Genomic DNA, 18,041 nt, shown 5'->3' with positions numbered 1-18,041 from the left:
AGCTTTAAATCGAAATTTAATTGTGACCTATTTCTTTTTGCGAACGCCATACAACCCAAATTAATTCATCCCCCGCCCCCCCCCCCCCCATTTATTGTGGTCAAAAAAATGTCCTTGGGTGTGGCTCTCTGTGCTGTGTGAATATTTTTAGAAAGTGTCCTCACTGGGACGACCGCGAGCACATTGCGGCTCTTGGCGGGCGCAGAGAAATAAAAAAAATCCCACCACACAATTTAGCGGGAGTTTCCTCTTGCAATTGCAATTTTTTTTACACAAAATTACGAGAAATCCCTGGCGCCACGTTTGAGCCTTGGGAGAGACGGGCAGAGCCACAAAGACAAAGATCCCTCCGCCCCGGATGGGCTTAAACGTCGTACTCAGATTGTAAATGTTGTGGCTTGGCTCTCTAACACACCGGTTAGTGCTGTACTCGTATACTACACTATACACTACACTATACACTATACTATACACTAGTGCTGTACTAGTATACTACACTACACTATACACTACAATAGTGCTGTAGTATTATACTACACTATACCCTACACTATACACTACACTATACACTACTATACACTACACTATACACTACACTATACACTACACTGCACACTAGTGCTGTACTAGTGACGAATTGGCCACGTTCTGTTTACGTGACAACCCTTACTAGTTGGCCGTGTCGGGTGGTGGCGGGTTTTAACGACACATTTATATATTTACGCGATCTAACCCAAACAAAACCTCCATTATGGATGATATTGGTCGCGAAAGCCTCCTACGTGTTAGACCCTCAACAGACTGTAGGGGCAAGTGCTGTTAGCGAGTAGAAACCTACGAAGACCGGCACGGCACATGAGGGGGTGGGTGGCCAGCACCACGCCCGGCCGCCTTTGTCTCCCCAGTAGCGATGTTTTTACGCACCGCACCAGGTACTCATTTGAGGCTGAGTCTACCCAGGGGAGCTCCAGGACCGGTTCAGATAATCGTCACGGCCGTGAGCGGGAATCGAACTCGGGTGGCCGGGTTCGTAGCGCAGCGTAGCGCTAACCGCTGCACCACCGCTCCCCACACAGAAAACACACACACGGGCACACACGGACACCGCACTAGGCACTCATTTTAGGCTGAGTCGACCTAGGGGAGACACAGATATTTGCCACCGGTGTCGGCCTCGAGCAGGAATCGAACTCGGCTCGCCAGGTTCGTAGCGCAGCGTGGCGCTAACCGCTGCACCACCGCTCCCCACACAGACACACACACGCACCACACCCTTGGGTCGTGAAGTGGTGAAACGAGGCATATGCCCTCCCACGCGTGTGACATTCTGCACAGCTACACCGTTACGTTTCTAGGGGCGAGAGGGTTTGGTGGTAGTGATGTGGTGGTGGTGGTGGTGTGGAGGCGAGGGGGGTGGGTGCCGTTACGCAGAGTGTGACATTCTGCACAGCTACACCGTTACGTTTCTAGGGGCGAGAGGGTTTGGTGGTGATGTGGTGGTGGCGTGGGGGTGGGTTGCCGGTACGCAGAGTGTGACATTCTGCACAGCTACACCGTTACGTTTCTAGGGACGAGAGGGTTTGGTGGTGATGTGGTGGTGGCGTGGGGGTGGGTTGCCGGTACGCAGAGTGTGACATTCTGCACAGCTACACCGTTACGTTTCTAGGGACGAGAGGGTTTGGTGGTGATGTGGTGGTGGCGTGGGGGTGGGTTGCCGGTACGCAGAGTGTGACATTCTGCACAGCTACACCGTTACGTTTCTAGGGGCGAGAGGGTTTGGTGGTGATGTGGTGGTGGCGTGGAGGGGGGGGTGCCGTTACGCAGAGAACTCCACACAACGTTGCCCTGCGGTGGCCTCACGCCTTGCTCCTCCCCTCCTTTCCGGAGAAACTGTTTTCTCTCCCTCCCTCTCCAACAAAGCTCTGTGTTTTTTTTTGTTGGGTTCGAGGCGCGTAAAATATCCAGCCTGTGCGTCAGATCACCACACGCAGCAGCAGCAGCTCCACCTCCTCCTCCTCTCGAGCTCCGTTCTTCTTCGTCCCACGGACCCCTCCACTCGATCTGCTCGTCGCTTCTTCTCTCCCTTCACTCGCTCTCTCGCCCTTCGGCACCATGCCCCAGGTGGTCGTGAACTCGCAGGCGGTGACGTCCCGCCTGGGCGTCGTGCGCGTGCTCCAGGTGGCTTTCACCTGCGTCGCATTCAGCCTCGTGGCGCACAGCGGAGGCAAGGCGCACTCGTACGGCGACTTCTGCATGTTCGCCTGGTGCGCATGCTTCGCCTGCTCCCTCTTTATGCTTCTCCTCGAGCTGTTCGACCAGCGAAGCTGCGCGCAGATCTCCTGGCAGAACCTGACGGTCACGTACGCCATGCTGGCCGCGCTGCTGCTGCTGTCCGCCTCCGTGCTGCATCCCGTCTACCGGCTGCGCAGGATCTCGTGCGGCAACTGCGAGCAGCGCACCTTCACCATCGTGGCGACCGTCTTCTCGTGCCTCGCGTTCCTCGCCTACGCCGCAGAGGTGGCCCTGACGCGGGCACGCCCCGGGGAGGTCACGGGCTACATGGCCAGCGTGCCCGGCTTGCTCAAGGTGCGACCCCACCCCCCCCCCCCGGTGGAAACGCCACGCGCACGCGAGGTAGAATTGCGCCGAATTGCTTGTCTGGGTCGCTGTGTAGAGTTGGTGGTGCCGGGACTGGTCGTCGCGGCGATGGCGAGGGGGTGGACTGGATGCGGCACGAAGGCTGCTTGATCTCAAGGCATCTCGCACTGCCACGCCCAGAGAGCGAATTCTTAAGGAATATTTTGCAGGTCGTGTGGATTGACTGGAGAAAGTGGCACGTGCCACTCGTGGCCACGGCTATCCCAATGACAGATAATCAAAAGGTGGATTTAAGATACCGATGCGTTTTAAACACTCATTGGTGGGCTAAAATCCCAACGGTCAGATTTGACAATGTGAAACTTGACTTTTTTTTCTGTTTAAATCCAGGCGAGAGATTTTAACCATCGGGCTGGAGATTTTAAATATCGGGTTTTTAAATCACCGGGACCGGATTGAAACCTGGGTTTTGCAGCCTGCGCGGCCGCCACGTCTGGCATTCCAGCGAACAACAGAAACAGTTTTATGCTCACACAGCTCTGGGGTGGGAGGCGGTGGTGGGGGTGGTGGTGGTGTGGGTGGAGCAGGGCCCAAAGCCATAAACGGGTCAGCCTGTTGCGTTAAATTTATTACGGGACTTCTCCTGGCCCCCCAATCAATGGGAGCTTTGTGTCGGCCACAGCAAAAACGGCGTTCACGCGCAGAACGCGTCGGGGCCAGGAAGGATCTCAGTCCTGTGCCCCAGACGTCGTGTTCACGTTGCCTCGTTACGCACTCCGCTCACCGCGCACGCATTTCGCGCCCCCAGGTGCTGGAGGCGTTCGTGGCGTGCCTCATCTTCGTGGTGCTGGCAGATCGCCCGGGGCTGTACTCGCGCTACCCGGCGCTGCAGTGGTGCCTGGCCGTGTACTGCGTCTGCTTCGTGCTGGTGGCGGTCGTCATCCTGCTCACCGTGTGCCAGAGCACGGGCCGACTCTGCCTGCCCTTCGACCGCTTCCTGGCCCTGTGTGGCTTTGTAGCCGTGCTGGGCTACGTGACGGCCGCGGTGCTGTGGCCCGTCTACTGCTTCTCCGACAAAGACGGCCACCCTCGCCGCACGCCCGACTGCCGATTCGTGGGCGGCTGCGACTGGGACATGCAGCTGGCGGTGACTGTGTTCACCTACGTGAACCTGCTGGCCTACGTGGCCGATATGGTCTACTCAAGCCGCCTGGTCATCTTCAGCCGCTCCTGATGGAGGGGAGAGGGTGGCAGGGTGGGATGGGGTGGGCGGGCTGGAGGGGCTGGGTGTGGTAGGAGTCCGAGGTCAGGATTGGAAGTGGTTTTGGTGGTGGTGGGGGGGTGGTGGCAAATATGGAAGATGGAAACCAGCTGTTGGAGCCAAGGGAGCCTCTTGGGCAAATGTCGTCACGGCTGGGTGTGGTGGTGATGCAGGGGTCTGCGTTCAAGCCGCCTCCGTTGAACGAATACGTTTCTCTTGAATTAAAACAAAATATAGCGCGTTTACATTTAATGGGAATTCCACGCAAGTGTAGTGCTTAGAGGCAGAGTTCAGGCGTGCAAATGTTAACGTTTGTATGTGCTGGTCTGCTCGTTACTCATTTAATCCGTAAGAATATGAAAGTTTTTTTTTTTGTAAACGAATGGCAGTCGTGAACAAGCGCACGTAAATAAACTCCACAATTTGTCATCAAAATCTATAATCAGCTTAAAGTTTCAGAAAATGTCCCTTGGAAGAAGAAAATCCAGTCGAGGGGGGAGGAGGGTGGTCTGTGTTTTTGGTCTAGGGAAGAGAGATGGGTTTTTGGGTTGGAGTTCGGGTTGGAGTAGCTCAGAGGCGTTCATAGTGGAGCCCCATCCATAGTCAGGGAGCACGTGACCACCTCATCCTTCATTGCCCACTGCTACAAGAAGATCGTTATGTGTTCGCTTAGATTGCAGGAAGGCCCGTATGTGTCCCGTTAGGTTGTAGAAAGGCTAAAATGTGTCCCGTTAGTCCATATGAAGGCCGAAATGTGTCCCGCTCGATTGTAGGAAGGTCGGTATGTGTTCCGTTAGGTTGTAGGAAGGCCAAAATGTGTCCCGTTAGTCCATAGGAAGGCCAAAATGTGTCCCGTTAGGTTGCAGGAAGGTCGGTATGTGTTCCGTTAGGTTGCAGGAAGGCCGAAATGTCTCCCGCTAGTCCATAGGAAGGCCGAAATGTGTCCCGTTAGGTTGCAGGAAGGTCGGTATGTGTCCCGTTAGTTGGGCGTGGTGGAAGTCCGGCCATACTTTTCGGCTGACAAGGACCTTGAAAATGCCGAGGATGCTGAGCAGGCCACTCCCTTCCTCGTTCTGTAAATTGCCTGCTTCGCCTCATCAAAGTTTACCAGCCCATCACTGTATTAACCACAAATTCATATAGCCACATTCTCCACCCACCCACCACCCATGCTGCAGTTTAACACGAAGTAGGATTTCGCAACCAACAGTTGTTTTGGGTTAGATCGCGTAAATATATAAATGTGTCGTTAAACCCGTCACCACCCGACACAGCCAACTAGTGAGGTTTGTCACGTAAACAGAACAGGCGGAATTTGTCCACAAATCTAGCTGTCGCCTGATGAAGCTGGTTGTAATTACTGGCGAAACGTCGTACTAAGATTGTAAATGTTGTGCCTTGGCTCTCCAACATACAACCGGTGGTGCTGTACTAGTGACGAATTGGCCACGTTCTGTTTGTGTGACAACCCTTACTAGTTGGCTGCATCGGGTGGTGGCGGGTTTAACGACACAACATTTATATATTTACGTGATCTGACCCAAAAAAAACAACCTGTGTTATGGACCCTCGCTGTACCCGGCTATTGAGCTCAACAACCCATAGCTGTGATGTCACCACAGAGGTACAAACACCGTGCCTCCCATCAGCAGCAGCAGCATCAATTACTGCGAATAAATTCTAGATTTGAAGCTTTCGTGACTGCAAGGATTCATATTCTTAGGTTTTTTTTCGGTAAAGTCACGTAGGTAAAACATTTAAATTAATAAAAGTAAAATAAAAATAAAATAAAAAATCACGACGTTTCGGAGGCAACACAAGCTTCCGTCTTCAGGTGGAACCGTCACAGCCACGATAGCTGTATCAAGTGAGAGAAATTCCAAGAAAACAATCCTTGTATATATACTGGTTGAGGGTGGGAGGAGCCAAGGTAGTAATACTATTCAGGGCTTACCTTGGCTCCTCCCACCCTCAACCAGTATATATATACAAGGATTGTTTTCTTGGAATTTCTCTCACTTGATACAGCTGTCGTGCTGCGAATAAAGCCAAACTTCATGTTAAACGTGGCACGTGGAGGGTGAGTTAAGAGATTTACTCTCCAACACGCCGGTGAGCTGAAGTAGTAACTATTTGCCGTTGTTGTTTTAGTGACAAATCCCTTACTAATTGGCTGTGTCGGGTGGTGGAGGGTTTCTACACATGTACACTAACCCAAAAAACCTTTATTATGAATAATATTGGTCGCGAAAGCCTGGGTTAGTCGATGCTCGCTCACCCGCTCGCCCACGTGGGCTCGTTATTATTATTATTTCAGTAACGAGACGGTGTTGTTGTTTTTTATACTAATGCAAGTGTATTTTTTTATTTTTCAATCAGAGGACCGTTTCATGCAGCTCGCCCCGTGTTCGCTCACCAAAGGTGCGCACGTGTCAAAAACGTGGATCACGCAGAGTATCCGGTCTGTTTTGGCGTTCTGCCTGCATGCGTTTTCTGTTCTGACGATGGTGTCGTTTTTGAGCAATAAACCTTGCCTTTTACAGTTTGCAATTGCAGTTTGCCGAAAAATTTCACAAGATCATCACCATACACACCCCTTTGTCATCGCACTCACGAATCACCACCATATTCGTCCGTACCGGAGGTAGCTGCATTGACGATTAGCAGCTACAAATGAAACACCCCAATCCACTCTCGACACACGAGAAGTGGGGAGTGATTTTGGGGAATGGCTTTCTCGAATCCATCTGCATCACAGCCATGAGCGCGGTGCTGAGATTTCTCCGGGGATTCCTTCCCCGCACGAAGCCAAAACTCTCACTACGAATAGAATTGTAAATGTTGTGGCTTGGCTCTCCAACGCACAACCGAGGGGGGTACGCGGATCCCTGAGGGAGTAAGAGGACCCCTGAGGGGGTACCCCCTGGCGGGGTACCCCCTGGCAATGTCCCAGGTGTGTTACGTGCGGTGATTTATTAAACGTGAAATTATATCACACACGAGAGCCATCGGTGAATTCTAAAATAACTACGATTAATTTGTTTGAATCTATATGGTGACCGAGAACGATGTAAAATACCTCTCAAAAACTCTTATTGATCTTTGCTGTGGTTTTCACACCATATGATGATTGCTTGTGTTGCAATCGAAACGTCGTGAGAATTTAATTGTTTTATTTTTATTATTTTATTATTTCCCTTCTACGTGACTTTACCGAAAGAACCGAGAATATATATTCTTATTGATCGTAAACAATGTTGGTTTCCAAGAGCAACCAGCTAACGCAAACAATTGATGTCACGCGTTCAGAGCGTCCATTTTTTTAAGTTCGTTAGGATACCTCACAAAATGGACAATAGGTTTAAAAAAAAGTTGTTTATTACCCGTACATTGATTTCTCAAGAACTATGTTTGCATACGTGTCAACCCATACGGTTGACCCGTATTGTTGTACAGGGAAAGTGAGTTTTCAGGTCCATACGGCGAACAGCCGTTTCATGATGGGACTTTGTAGGATGAACTTTGAGATTTATAAGGGACACGGGGCTACCAATAATGTCTGAATTAGTCTATGATTAGGTAGGGCACTGATAAGGGGTTGACAGGTATGGGTTGAGCTCACAAAAAGGTCTGTATTGCACGTTTCTTTGCATGTTCACCACACGTACGTACGGTTAACGCAGACTCCATTCCTTGCAATTTTTTTTTATATTTGGTGTTTAAACATCTCAACACCTCCTGGTTTTATTTGCCAGAAAGAGTAAACACCCTATACTCTTTGGTTCTTTCATATTCTTAGGTTTTTTTCGGTAAAGCCACGTAGGTAAAAAAATTTAAATTATTAAAAGTAAAATAAAAAAAATCACGACGTTTCGGAGGCAACACAAGCTTCCGTCTTCAGGTGGAACAGTCACAGCCACGACAGCTATACTTTTATTTTAATTTTTTTAATTTTTATTTTTTTACCTACGTGACTTTACCGAAAAAACCTAATAATATGAATCCTTGCAGTCACGAAAGCTTCAAATCTAGAATTCGGTGTAAGAAGTTAACCTTCACTGAAAGCTCCAAGGGGTTATGGACAGGAAACACAAAATGGCGAACAACAGCAACAATGGGGCCATTCTGAAGGGACACATTCAGCCATGGTTATCCGCAGCGTTTTGTTCACCACACGCGTGTGCCAACTCATGTTTCCGTTGTGGTACGAAATTAAAAAAAAACATAATCTTATCTTGTTTGCGTAATACGGAGGCCCTTGAATGGGAGATGTTTTGACGCTGTCTACCGCCATCTTGTGGTGAGTCCAATTGGATTTGCCAGGGGTGGGTGCGGACAGACTCGTTATCGACAATGCAGTAGCAGGGGACTTAATTATGAACATTCGAACTTTCATAGACACGAACAAATCCGTGCCGTGTGGTCCAGTTGCCTGTTCAACCACCTGTGCAATAGACGGCAGTGGTGGCATCTACATCTGCAGAACGTGAAAAACCAGTGGTATCTACATCTGTAGAACGTGAAGAACCAGTGGCATTTACATCTGTAGAACGTGAAGAACCAGTGGCATCTACATCTGTAGAACGTGAAGAACCAGCGGCATCTACATCTGCAGAACGTGAAGAACCAGTGGCATCTACGTCTGCAGAACGTGAAGAACCAGCGGCATCTACATCTGCAGAACGTGAAGCACCAGTGGCATCTACGTCTGCAGAACGTGAAGAACCAGTGCCATCTACATCTACAGAACGTGAAGAACCAGTGACATCTACATCTGCAGAACGTGAAGAACCAGTGGCATCTACATCTGCAGAACGTGAAGAACCAGTGGCATCTACATCTGCAGAACGTGAAGAACCAGTGGCATCTACATCTGCAGAACGTGAAGAACCAGTGGCATTTACATCTGCAGAACGTGAAGAACCAGTGGCATCTACATCTGCAGAACGTGAAGAACCAGTGGCATCTACATTTGCAGAACGTGAAGAACCAGTGGCATCTACATCTGCAGAACGTGAATAACCAGTGGCATCTACATCTACAGGAGATTATGCTACTTTTAAAGCCACTCCCCATGTTTAGTGTACATGCCACACAACATGTTTAGAAACGACAGGAGTAAAGTTGACCTGAAGAACAAATCGACTTAACGAACCTCTGGAACAGAACTCGTTCGTAAGTAGAGTCCCTGTACTACATAAAGACAACGATCTTCCTCGTACAGCCTCTTGGGGCAAGTGCTGTTAGCGAGTAGCACCACGCCCAGCCACCTTTGGCGATGTTTACACACCGCACTGGGTCCTCATTTGAGGCTGAGTCGACTTATGGGAGGCCCAGGACCGGTTCAGATAATTGTCACTGGTGTTGGCCGTGAGCGGAAATCGAACTTGGGATGTCGGGTTCATACTACGACGCTACCGCTCCCCACACTTACATACACGCGCTCTCACACATAAATTCATACATCACACACTCACATTACTTCAAAACCCAAAAAAATATTTATAACAAATATACAACTTACCTCATCCCAAAGCCATGGTGTCACGGGGGCCATGTTGTATATCGGCAACCATGTTGAACCAGGATTATTTCCCTGGAAGCCGATTGGTCGGTGTTCCGCAAGTGATGACGCAATCCCTAGCAACCACTGTATTTTGTGCGACGTGCACAGCAAAATGCTTACACGCGATTTCGAAGTGTACGTAAAACTGCTTCCTTGCATTTAAGCAGTTTTATTTCGGACTCTGGCCCCTGATTTTTGTGTTGTATCATCTCTCCCACATTCCCTCCTTAATTCGTTCACTTATTCATTCACTTCGAGACCCAAACATCATTGCACATCTCCTGGCTTTTACATTCTTCCTCGAAGACACCAGTGGTGTAACCATCAACCGCATCAGGACATCAACAGGCCGATGTGCACAACGCCTACGAAAATGAGTAAATTAAAGACACAGGCAACAGCAGTGCAATTGTGGCCATACAATTCAAACTCATGGGCAGAGATAGAGACCATTAGAGATGCAATAAAGGGCAGCCACAGTAGTGCGATTATGGACATGCAACCCAAAACTGTGGACCATATCGTAAACCACCGTGATTTGTGCTCTTTCTACGGAGGAAGAGGAAAACGACACAATTCTCTTCTCTCCTGAAAGCCTCTCGTCGTGGCTAGTAGACCTCAACAATGGAGTCTAGCTCCTGAACAAATTGCCATACGCAAGAATAGAATCCACTTACTGCGTGACCAAATCACCCGTAAATGCCCTACCCCCCCTGTTAGACCAGGAGAAGGGAGTTACGAAACATGTGCCAGATTCATCAATCCTAGCCTCCAGTGCTGGATAAACAGCAGAGGTCGCAAACGGGTTTTGATTCCTTACCCTTACCCGGCCGCACCAGGGTCGCAAACAGGTGCCCGTACCCTACCCGATACCCAGCTACCCGTCCCGGCCAGGTATCGGGTACCCGATTGCGACCTCTGGGATGAAGCCATGTTGCAGGCGCGGGTGGGTTGATTCTAGGAACTTGAATTGTGAGAAAAGACGTTGGGAAATGAGTGACAAACGGTGACTCACCAGTGACTCACGGCCTACCCGTACCCATACACGGCCGCACCAGGGTCGCAAACGGCTACCCGTACCCAGCCGGGTACGGGTAGCTGGGTATCGGGTAGGATACGGGTATCGGGTACCCGATTGCGACCTCTGATAAACAGGCGTGCGTAGCCACCACCGCCCGCCCTGTGCGTGGCGATTGCTTTTGTAAGCATTATCCAGGTTCAAAGCCTGCTTGGGCCCGACACGTAATAAAGGTTATCTGGGTTAGATCGCGTAAATATAAATGTGTCGTTAACCCACCATCACTCAGCACAGCGAATTAGTAAGGTTTGTCACGTAAACAAAACGTGCCAATTATAGTTACTAATTTAGCACACCCGATGTGTTGTCAGTGAATAAAAAAAAATCGCCCGATGAAGCTGGTTGTAATTACCAGCGAAATGTCGTACTCAAATTGTAAATGTCTTGTGTTTACTTTCAACACACCGGTGTGCTGAACTAGTAACTAATTGGCTCGTTTTGTTTACAGGTGTTGTTGGGTTAACAACACATTTATATTTACACAATCTAACCCAAAGTGTTGCATTTGCCCCACACGTTTCACAAACTTTCGCCACCAAATCACAGCAGCAGCAACACCCACCGCAGCAGCAGAACAGCTAAATCAGGCAGTCGAGAATGCAGTGTGGGTTTCATTTTTTTTTATTAAAGCGTCAACCGCAAAAAGGGGAGCTCAAGTGCACCCTTGTGTGACACAGGACGACGAAACTTCCTCTCGCATTCATAACGGAGGTTTTTGGGTTAGATCGCGTAAATATGAATGTGTCGTTCAAACCGCCACCACCCGCCACAGCCAATTAGTAAGGTTTGTCACGTAGACAAAACGTGCCAATTCGTTACTAGTACAGCACACCGGTTGTGTTGGAGAGTAATCCCACCACAACATTTACAATTGGAGTGCCGTGACGTTTCGCCGGTAATTACAACAAGCGGCATCATCAGGCGACAGCCAGAGTTGTGCCTCTCGCAGCGCGCAAGATCCCAATTCTAGATTTGAAGCTTTCGTGACTGCAAGGAATCATACTCTTAGGTTTTTTCGGTAAAGTCACGTAGGTAAAAATTAAAATAAATAATAAAACTAATAAAAAAGAATGTTACTATTTTATTTCTATTATTATTTTTAAAAATATTATTTTATTTTTCTTTTTTTTTCTTTCTTTTTACCTACGTGACTTTACCGAAAAAACGCAAGATCCCACTCGGTCACACATTCCCCAGCCCCAGGCAGCGAGTCCGTGGGCTTGAGGCTCACGCGAGAGGTCTGCCACTGAAGAGTGGCGTGACGCACCGCCGCTCACATCATTTCCTTGAGGACGAAGCGCCCCTCCTGGTGAGGAGGGATGACGTTGATGAACGTCTTGTAGAGCATGGCGCCTCGCGGCAGCTTGCACACCACCTGCAAGAGGCGGCACACGGGTTTTACGCGGGAGGGGATCACGTCTCGAGACGCGGTCGCGTTTTCACGATCGCGGAATTCAATTCTATCCACCCCACCCCCCACCAACAACCTCCGACTAGCACAGTTTCTGCACCTACAATTGAACACGGTTGGCTACGTACGGCACGAAGGAAGTTCAACATACATAAGGATATCATTCGTACGTTTACCAAATTTTTCTACACTTTACAAAACCCTTTCTGGCACTCGACTCAAGGAAGAAATAGAATGGGAATTTCGGAAGCACAATGAGATTATACGACGGTGAGATTTCACACGCGTTTTTTTTTACCGCGATTAAAAGTGCAATATGTCAGAAAGCGCCCGTAGCTGGAGATGTCTCCCTCCAGACGTACGTACGTATGTCCAACTTCTTTTGCATGTTGGCTATCAACAACAAGGCAACTCCTATGACTAATTGGGAATGGGACGCAAGCGTAGGATTGATCACCCTGTCGCTGGCCGCCTTTGGGGAGGGTGTATAGTATGAAAGGCCGAAACACCCTAGGAACCAAAGGTTCACTACTGACGATGCGCTCCCCAAATTTCACCAGGCTCACTGTTCATGAACTCTTGGAAGTGCTTGCACAAAGGATAGTAACATCTCATCCTGTGTTCTTTGGAATCTGAATTTGCATTGTACGTAGCCAACCGCGCCAATCGGAGGTAGTCTGCCTTCCAGACACCGAGGTGTCGCTCACAGCGGAGACCGACAAGACAGACGGTGAATGTCAGCGGGGCCTCGCACGGCCAAAGCGATTGGGAGGCGAGCGGGAATCTCCCACCTGGAAGGCCTCCCTGCTCCGCGGAGGAGGGACGTACACCTCCTTGGTGAACCGCACAACGCCGTCCTCCAGGGCGTACAGCGTGTTGTTCCGACCCATGCCGACCTGGCGGAGTTAAACAAAAGCAAGCGGCAGTGAGGGGGGGGGGGCGGTTGGTAGCTGTGCTAATGAGCTCCTCACACTGGGTGTCTGCGGATGCTGCCGCGGGTTGCGTAATAATGGGTTCGCACACTGGATGAAAAAAAAAGATTAGGAATTACTCTGTTTGGCTATAATACAGGAGGTGTTAAGAAGTTCGAACACCAAACGGACACCGATGGCAAGGTATTGTCAAGTCTGCATTGACCACACATCATGCGTGTGATAAAACATGCAAACATGTTTTGATAATTTCTTTTGAAACTGATTGGCCCACACCAGAGACAGCCTACTTTATGGCCTTGTCTCACCACCGGTGTTAGACCAGAGAATGCCAACCGGTGAACATCACAAGAACAATGCACACAACAAAGCATTAATACACGGGTTGAGTAGTTATATATACGGAGCCCTTTTGTTTTCATCATTTTGATTATGGAAAAAAGTGGTCCCATAGGTTGCACGCTGGACTTGCAATTTAGAAGGTGGGTGAATAGTTTCAATATGCCGCTGTGGTGGTGTAATGGTCAGCTCGCTGTGCTTGCAATCCGGAACGGTGGGCATGGTTGATTGAAATATGCTGCTGTGGCAGAGGTCGCAACCGGGTACCCGATACCCGTACCCTACCCGATACCCGGCTACCCGTACCCGGCCGGGTACGGGTACCCGTTTGCGACCCTGGTGCGGCCGGGTACGGGTACGGGTAGGCCGTGAGTCACTGGTGAGTAACCGTTTGTCACTTATTTCCCAACGTCTTGTCTCTTCTCACAATTCAAGTTCCTAGAATCAACCCACCCGCGCCTGCAACATGGCTTCCTCCCAGAAGTCGCAATCAGGTTGGACTCTCCATCCAGACCGGTGTTGACCATGTGGATTCGATCGCCAGGAGGGATATAGATAGGTGAATGAGAAGGTGTCACCATTCATCAGACTTGTAACAATTCATTCTATATTTGAAGCTTTCGTGGCTGCAAGGATTCATATTCTTAGGTTTTTTTGGTAAAGTCACGTAGGTAAAAATTTTTAATTAAAAATTCCACCTGAAGACGGAGGGTTGTGTTGCCTCCGAAAAGTCGTGATTTTTACTTTATTTTTATTTTACTTTAATTAAAATTTTTTACCTACGTGACTTTGTAACAATTCACCCCCCCACCCCGTTGCGTGTGGACGTGTGAGAAACACTTGCGAGTAAGAATGCCTCTGCTGCGACATCAGTAGAGAGAGAGAGTGTGGACGGCGCAGGGAGGAACTCACAAACGCCCCCGGGTGCCAGCGGATGAGCCTCTGCGTGGCGAGGATGTTGCCGGCGTGAACCATGGCACCTGGGGAACGGCGACGGCTCACTCAATCAATCGTTCATTCAGCCATTCCCTGCTTCGTTCCTTCCTTAAGTGTCCCACTCAATGTACTCACTCGCACATTCATCACCCATTGATCAATTTACTCACTCATTAATGTACCCACTCGTATATTCAATCGGGCCACTCTTTCACTATTCATAATCAACGTTTTTGGGTTTAGAGCGCGTTATTTATAAATGTGTCGTAACCCTCCACCACCCGACACGGCCAATCAGTAAAAAAGTGTCACGTTGACAAAAGACAAATAGTTCACTGCTTTAGCCCACCGGTGTGTTGAAGTGTGAAACTACAACATTTCCAATTTTTGAATACGACGTTTCGCTGGTAATTGCATCCAGCATCATCGGGCAATTCGCCAGACCGGTGTGACCATGTTTCACTAATTCACCCGCCATTCAAAAACCCACGTACTAATGCGCACGCTCGCTTGCCAACTCAATCGCTGTCTCTCTACCCGCTCACCCATTCGCTTACTCGCTAATTTAGACTCGCTAACTTGTCCACAAACGAGCTCACTCCATCTGCCCATACGCTGGCCCAATCACCCGCCCAACCCAATGCCTGCGGTGTGACCGACAAGAAACAAAACACTTGACCGTGGAAGACAGGGGTCGGAAAACCAAAATAATAACAAGAGCCATATTTTGATTTAAAGCTTTCGTGACTGCAGGGATTCATTTTCTTGGTTCTTTCGGTAAAGTCTCGTTTTCCTTTTCACCGTCTGGTTTGTGTGGTTTCTCGTTTTTTTTCTCACGGTGACATTTTTCTGCCCCCACTTTTCAGAACAAACATGATGAGCGTATTATTTGCTTATATTCTGCATGCATCTTCTTGGTTCTTTCGGTAAAGTCACGTAGAAGGGAAATAATAAAATAATATAAATATAAAACAATAAAAATGCTCACACGACGTTTCGACTGCCACACAAGCAAGCATCATCAGGTGTGAAATCCACAGCAAGAAAATTTTAAAAAAGTTGCGGTTTTTTCTTGATGCTGACGTTAGGAAAAACCGCCACTTTTTCAAATTTTCTTGCTGTGGATTTCACACCTGATGACGATTGCTTGTGTTGCAGTCGAAACGTCGTGAGAATTTTAATTGTTTTATATTTATATTTTATTATTTCCCTTCTATGTGACTTTACCGAAAGAACCAAGAATAAGAGCCATATTTTTCGAAATTCTGAAAAAAGAAAACCCCCGCAATACATCAAGAGCCGCAATGCACATGGTGAATAAGAGACGATGGTTCCTTAATGACTGTCAAGAAGCGGTCCCTTGAAGAGCCGCACGCGGTTTCTGAGCCCCAACATTGCCGCCACCTGCCCTAGGAGGGGCAATCATGGTGAAAGCAAATTTTACCTTCACAGCAACCGCAGTGTCTCAGAATGGATGTACGGTACGCTGAACTTCTTTCGCACCGTACGTAGCCAACCGTGCCAATTGGGAGGTGGGGAATGTCTGCAAACATGGGTCGTTTCGTCTTCTTCTTCTGCGATGACCACCCCCCTGGTCACATGACCACGTCGCCACCACCCTGGCGACGTCGCCACCACCCTGGCGACGTCGCCACCACCCTGGCGACGTCGCCACCACCCTGGTGACATCACCACCACCCTGGCCACATCACTCGCCTGGCGATGCGGGACTATTTTTTTTTTTACCTTCAAACTTCTTCCATCCGTAGCGCTTGCCCGGACTTTTGGGCGCCGAGTTCCGAACTTTGCTGCCCGCCTTCTTGGACGCCCACCTCACGCCGGCCGCAGCCAACGCGGCTGCACAGCGGTCACAAGTCAGGGGAGGGAGGGGGTCACGAGAAGGTTTAGAGACGGTGGTGGTGGGGGGGGGTGGTGGGGGGGAGGGGTGGTGGTGGTGGGGGGGTGGTGGTGGTGGGGGGGGGGGTGGTGGTGGGGGGGGGTGGTGGTGGGGGGGGGTGGTGGTGGGGGGGTGGTGGTGGTGGGGTGGTGGTGGTGGGGGGGTGGTGGTGGTGGGGTGGTGGTGGTGGGGGGGGTGGTGGTGGTGGTGGTGGGGTGGTGGTGGTGGGGTGGTGGTGGTGGGGGGGTGGTGGTGGTGGGGGGGTGGTGGTGGTGGGGGGGTGGTGGTGGTGGGGGGGTGGTGGTGGTGGGGTGGTGGTGGTGGGGGGGGGGTGGTGGTGGTGGTGGGGGGGGGGGTGGTGGTGGTGGTGGGGGGGGGGTGGTGGTGGTGGGGGGGGGGGGTGGTGATGGTGGGGTGGTGGTGGTGGTGGTGGTGTGGTGGTGGTGGTGGGTTTTTTTATTATTATTTTTCTATCTACTTGACTTTACCGAAAGACCCAAAGAAAAATAAAAAACTATCTTTTTAAATTTTAATCAAGCAAATCCCACTGAGTTATTAACTTTTTCCAAAACCGCCCTGCCCATCACAAACAACTCAACTAAGTGGCTTGCCGCGTGTAAATTCATAGCAGCAGCAGCAGCAGACGAATTGCCCGACTCCTCGAAATGTGCAGGGATACAACATCGGAGGGCACCGGGAGAGGAAACCAAATCCACGCGAACCACGGCGTGCAAGAGAAAGAGAGAGAGTTTGTGCCATTCATTGATTGATTGTAGGTGGTGAGTCGTGTGTGGGTGGAGGAGCGGTGGTGCAGTGGTTGTCGCCAAATCCCCTGCCAAGTGACCCACGTTCGAATCCGGCGCGGCCACACGGCCGATAATAATGCGGCAAAGTCGAGATTAGAAGCTTTCGACACTGCAAGGATTCATACTCTTAGGAGTTTTTTTCGGTAAAGTCACGTAGGAAAAAATTATGATAAAATAATTAAGAAAGTTTCGAAACGTCGCGATTAATTATTTAATTTCAAAAAACATTTTATTTCTATTTATTCTTTATCTATATTTTTACCCACGTGACTTTGCCGAAACAACCCAAGAGTATATAATGCGGCAAAGTCAACATTTACATTCTAAACGTGCGAACGCCACGACACAATTACTACATCGCCAGGCGAGGGAGATAGCTACGCCTGTACCCGTCTCTCTTGCGAAGACGGCGGTGGAGACCGCGGCGGACAAGCGCAGCGAGATGGAGGGCAGCCTCAGCAGCGCCATCGCTCACCACCACCAACACCAACACACTGCACTGTGCCGCGCACTGTACACAACGGCGTGGCGGAAGGACGCGGGGTCGCGAAGCGCCGCGTCGGCCATCTTGGTAAGGGGGGTTGAGTTGGTAACGGCTCCATCGTCGGCCATATTGGTAAGGGATTAACGGCTCGATCGTCGGCCATCTTGGTCAGGGTATGTGGTTGGTAACAGCGTGCTCGTCAGCCATCTTAGTGAGGGATGGGCGACATCGCGCGTCGGCCATCTTGGTAAAGGATTAGCGACGGCGCGTGAGTCGGCCATCTTGATCAGGGTATGTGGTTGGTAACAGCGTGCTCGTCAGCTATCTTAGTGAGGGGTTCAAGTTCATTATTTATTAGGTAATAGCCCTGTGAGCCATTCGGCTCTTGAATCGGGTGCAACCGCAACAAACAAAAACATGAACAAAAAAACATCTTAAAGTGAATAAGTGACTGAGTACAAACAGAAAATCCAAGAGAAGACAGCAAAATATTGCAGAAAAAAACACCGCACACCAATGCTGTGGGCGGCGTAGCGCGCGTTGGCCATCTTGGTAAGGGATTAGCGACGTCTCGTGTATTGGCCATCTTGGTCAGGGTATGTGGTTGGTAACAGCTTGCTCGTCGGCCATCTTGGTAAGGGATAAGCGACGTGTCGTGTGTCGGCCATCTTGGTAAGGGATTAGCGACGTCGCTGTGTCGGTCATCTTGGTCAGGGTATGTGGTTGGTAACAG

The 18,041-nt window shown here is 49.8% G+C and overlaps 2 protein-coding genes across 2 annotated transcripts; one reads left to right on the top strand and one right to left on the bottom strand.

Annotated features, from left to right (window-relative positions):
• Nucleotides 1-1,876: 1,876 nt before the first annotated feature.
• Nucleotides 1,877-5,613, top strand: LOC133358713 (myeloid-associated differentiation marker-like protein 2). The gene is made up of 2 exons (XM_061577151.1): nucleotides 1,877-2,586; nucleotides 3,407-5,613. The coding sequence occupies exons 1-2, from the start codon at nucleotides 2,113-2,115 to the stop codon at nucleotides 3,830-3,832; spliced, it is 900 nt and encodes a 299-aa protein (XP_061433135.1). The 5' UTR covers nucleotides 1,877-2,112; the 3' UTR covers nucleotides 3,833-5,613.
• Nucleotides 5,614-9,692: 4,079 nt separating this feature from the next.
• LOC133358741 (large ribosomal subunit protein bL27m-like) lies at nucleotides 9,693-17,370 on the bottom strand. The gene is made up of 5 exons (XM_061577187.1): nucleotides 17,214-17,370; nucleotides 15,868-15,978; nucleotides 14,098-14,165; nucleotides 12,706-12,810; nucleotides 9,693-11,878 (listed from the first exon to the last, which is right to left on the bottom strand). Exons 1-5 carry the CDS (start codon nucleotides 17,290-17,292, stop codon nucleotides 11,777-11,779), a joined length of 465 nt encoding a protein of 154 aa, XP_061433171.1. The 5' UTR covers nucleotides 17,293-17,370; the 3' UTR covers nucleotides 9,693-11,776.
• Between the last annotated feature and the right edge of the window lie 671 nt (nucleotides 17,371-18,041).

This window comes from Lethenteron reissneri, chromosome 63, assembly GCF_015708825.2.
Source record: "Lethenteron reissneri isolate LAM-NWPU_2019-01 chromosome 63, ASM1570882v1, whole genome shotgun sequence".
Lineage (NCBI taxonomy): Eukaryota > Metazoa > Chordata > Hyperoartia > Petromyzontiformes > Petromyzontidae > Lethenteron > Lethenteron reissneri.
Note: the sequence above shows the minus strand (reverse complement) of the source record. Positions and strands in the feature narration are given on the sequence as shown.

Excerpts from the sequence above, each read along its gene's own strand:
- LOC133358741 (XM_061577187.1), bottom strand. The coding sequence starts at position 17,292 with ATGGCGCTGCTGAGGCTGCCCTCCATCTCGCTGCGCTTGTCCGCCGCG. Across the intron at positions 14,166-15,867 it reads CGGATGGAAGAAGTTTGAAG|GTGCCATGGTTCACGCCGGC; the intron begins GTAAAAAAAAAA and ends GCCGTTCCCCAG. Across the intron at positions 12,811-14,097 it reads GCTGGCACCCGGGGGCGTTT|GTCGGCATGGGTCGGAACAA; the intron begins GTGAGTTCCTCC and ends TAACTCCGCCAG.
- LOC133358713 (XM_061577151.1), top strand. The coding sequence starts at position 2,113 with ATGCCCCAGGTGGTCGTGAACTCGCAGGCGGTGACGTCCCGCCTGGGC. Across the intron at positions 2,587-3,406 it reads GCGTGCCCGGCTTGCTCAAG|GTGCTGGAGGCGTTCGTGGC; the intron begins GTGCGACCCCAC and ends TCGCGCCCCCAG.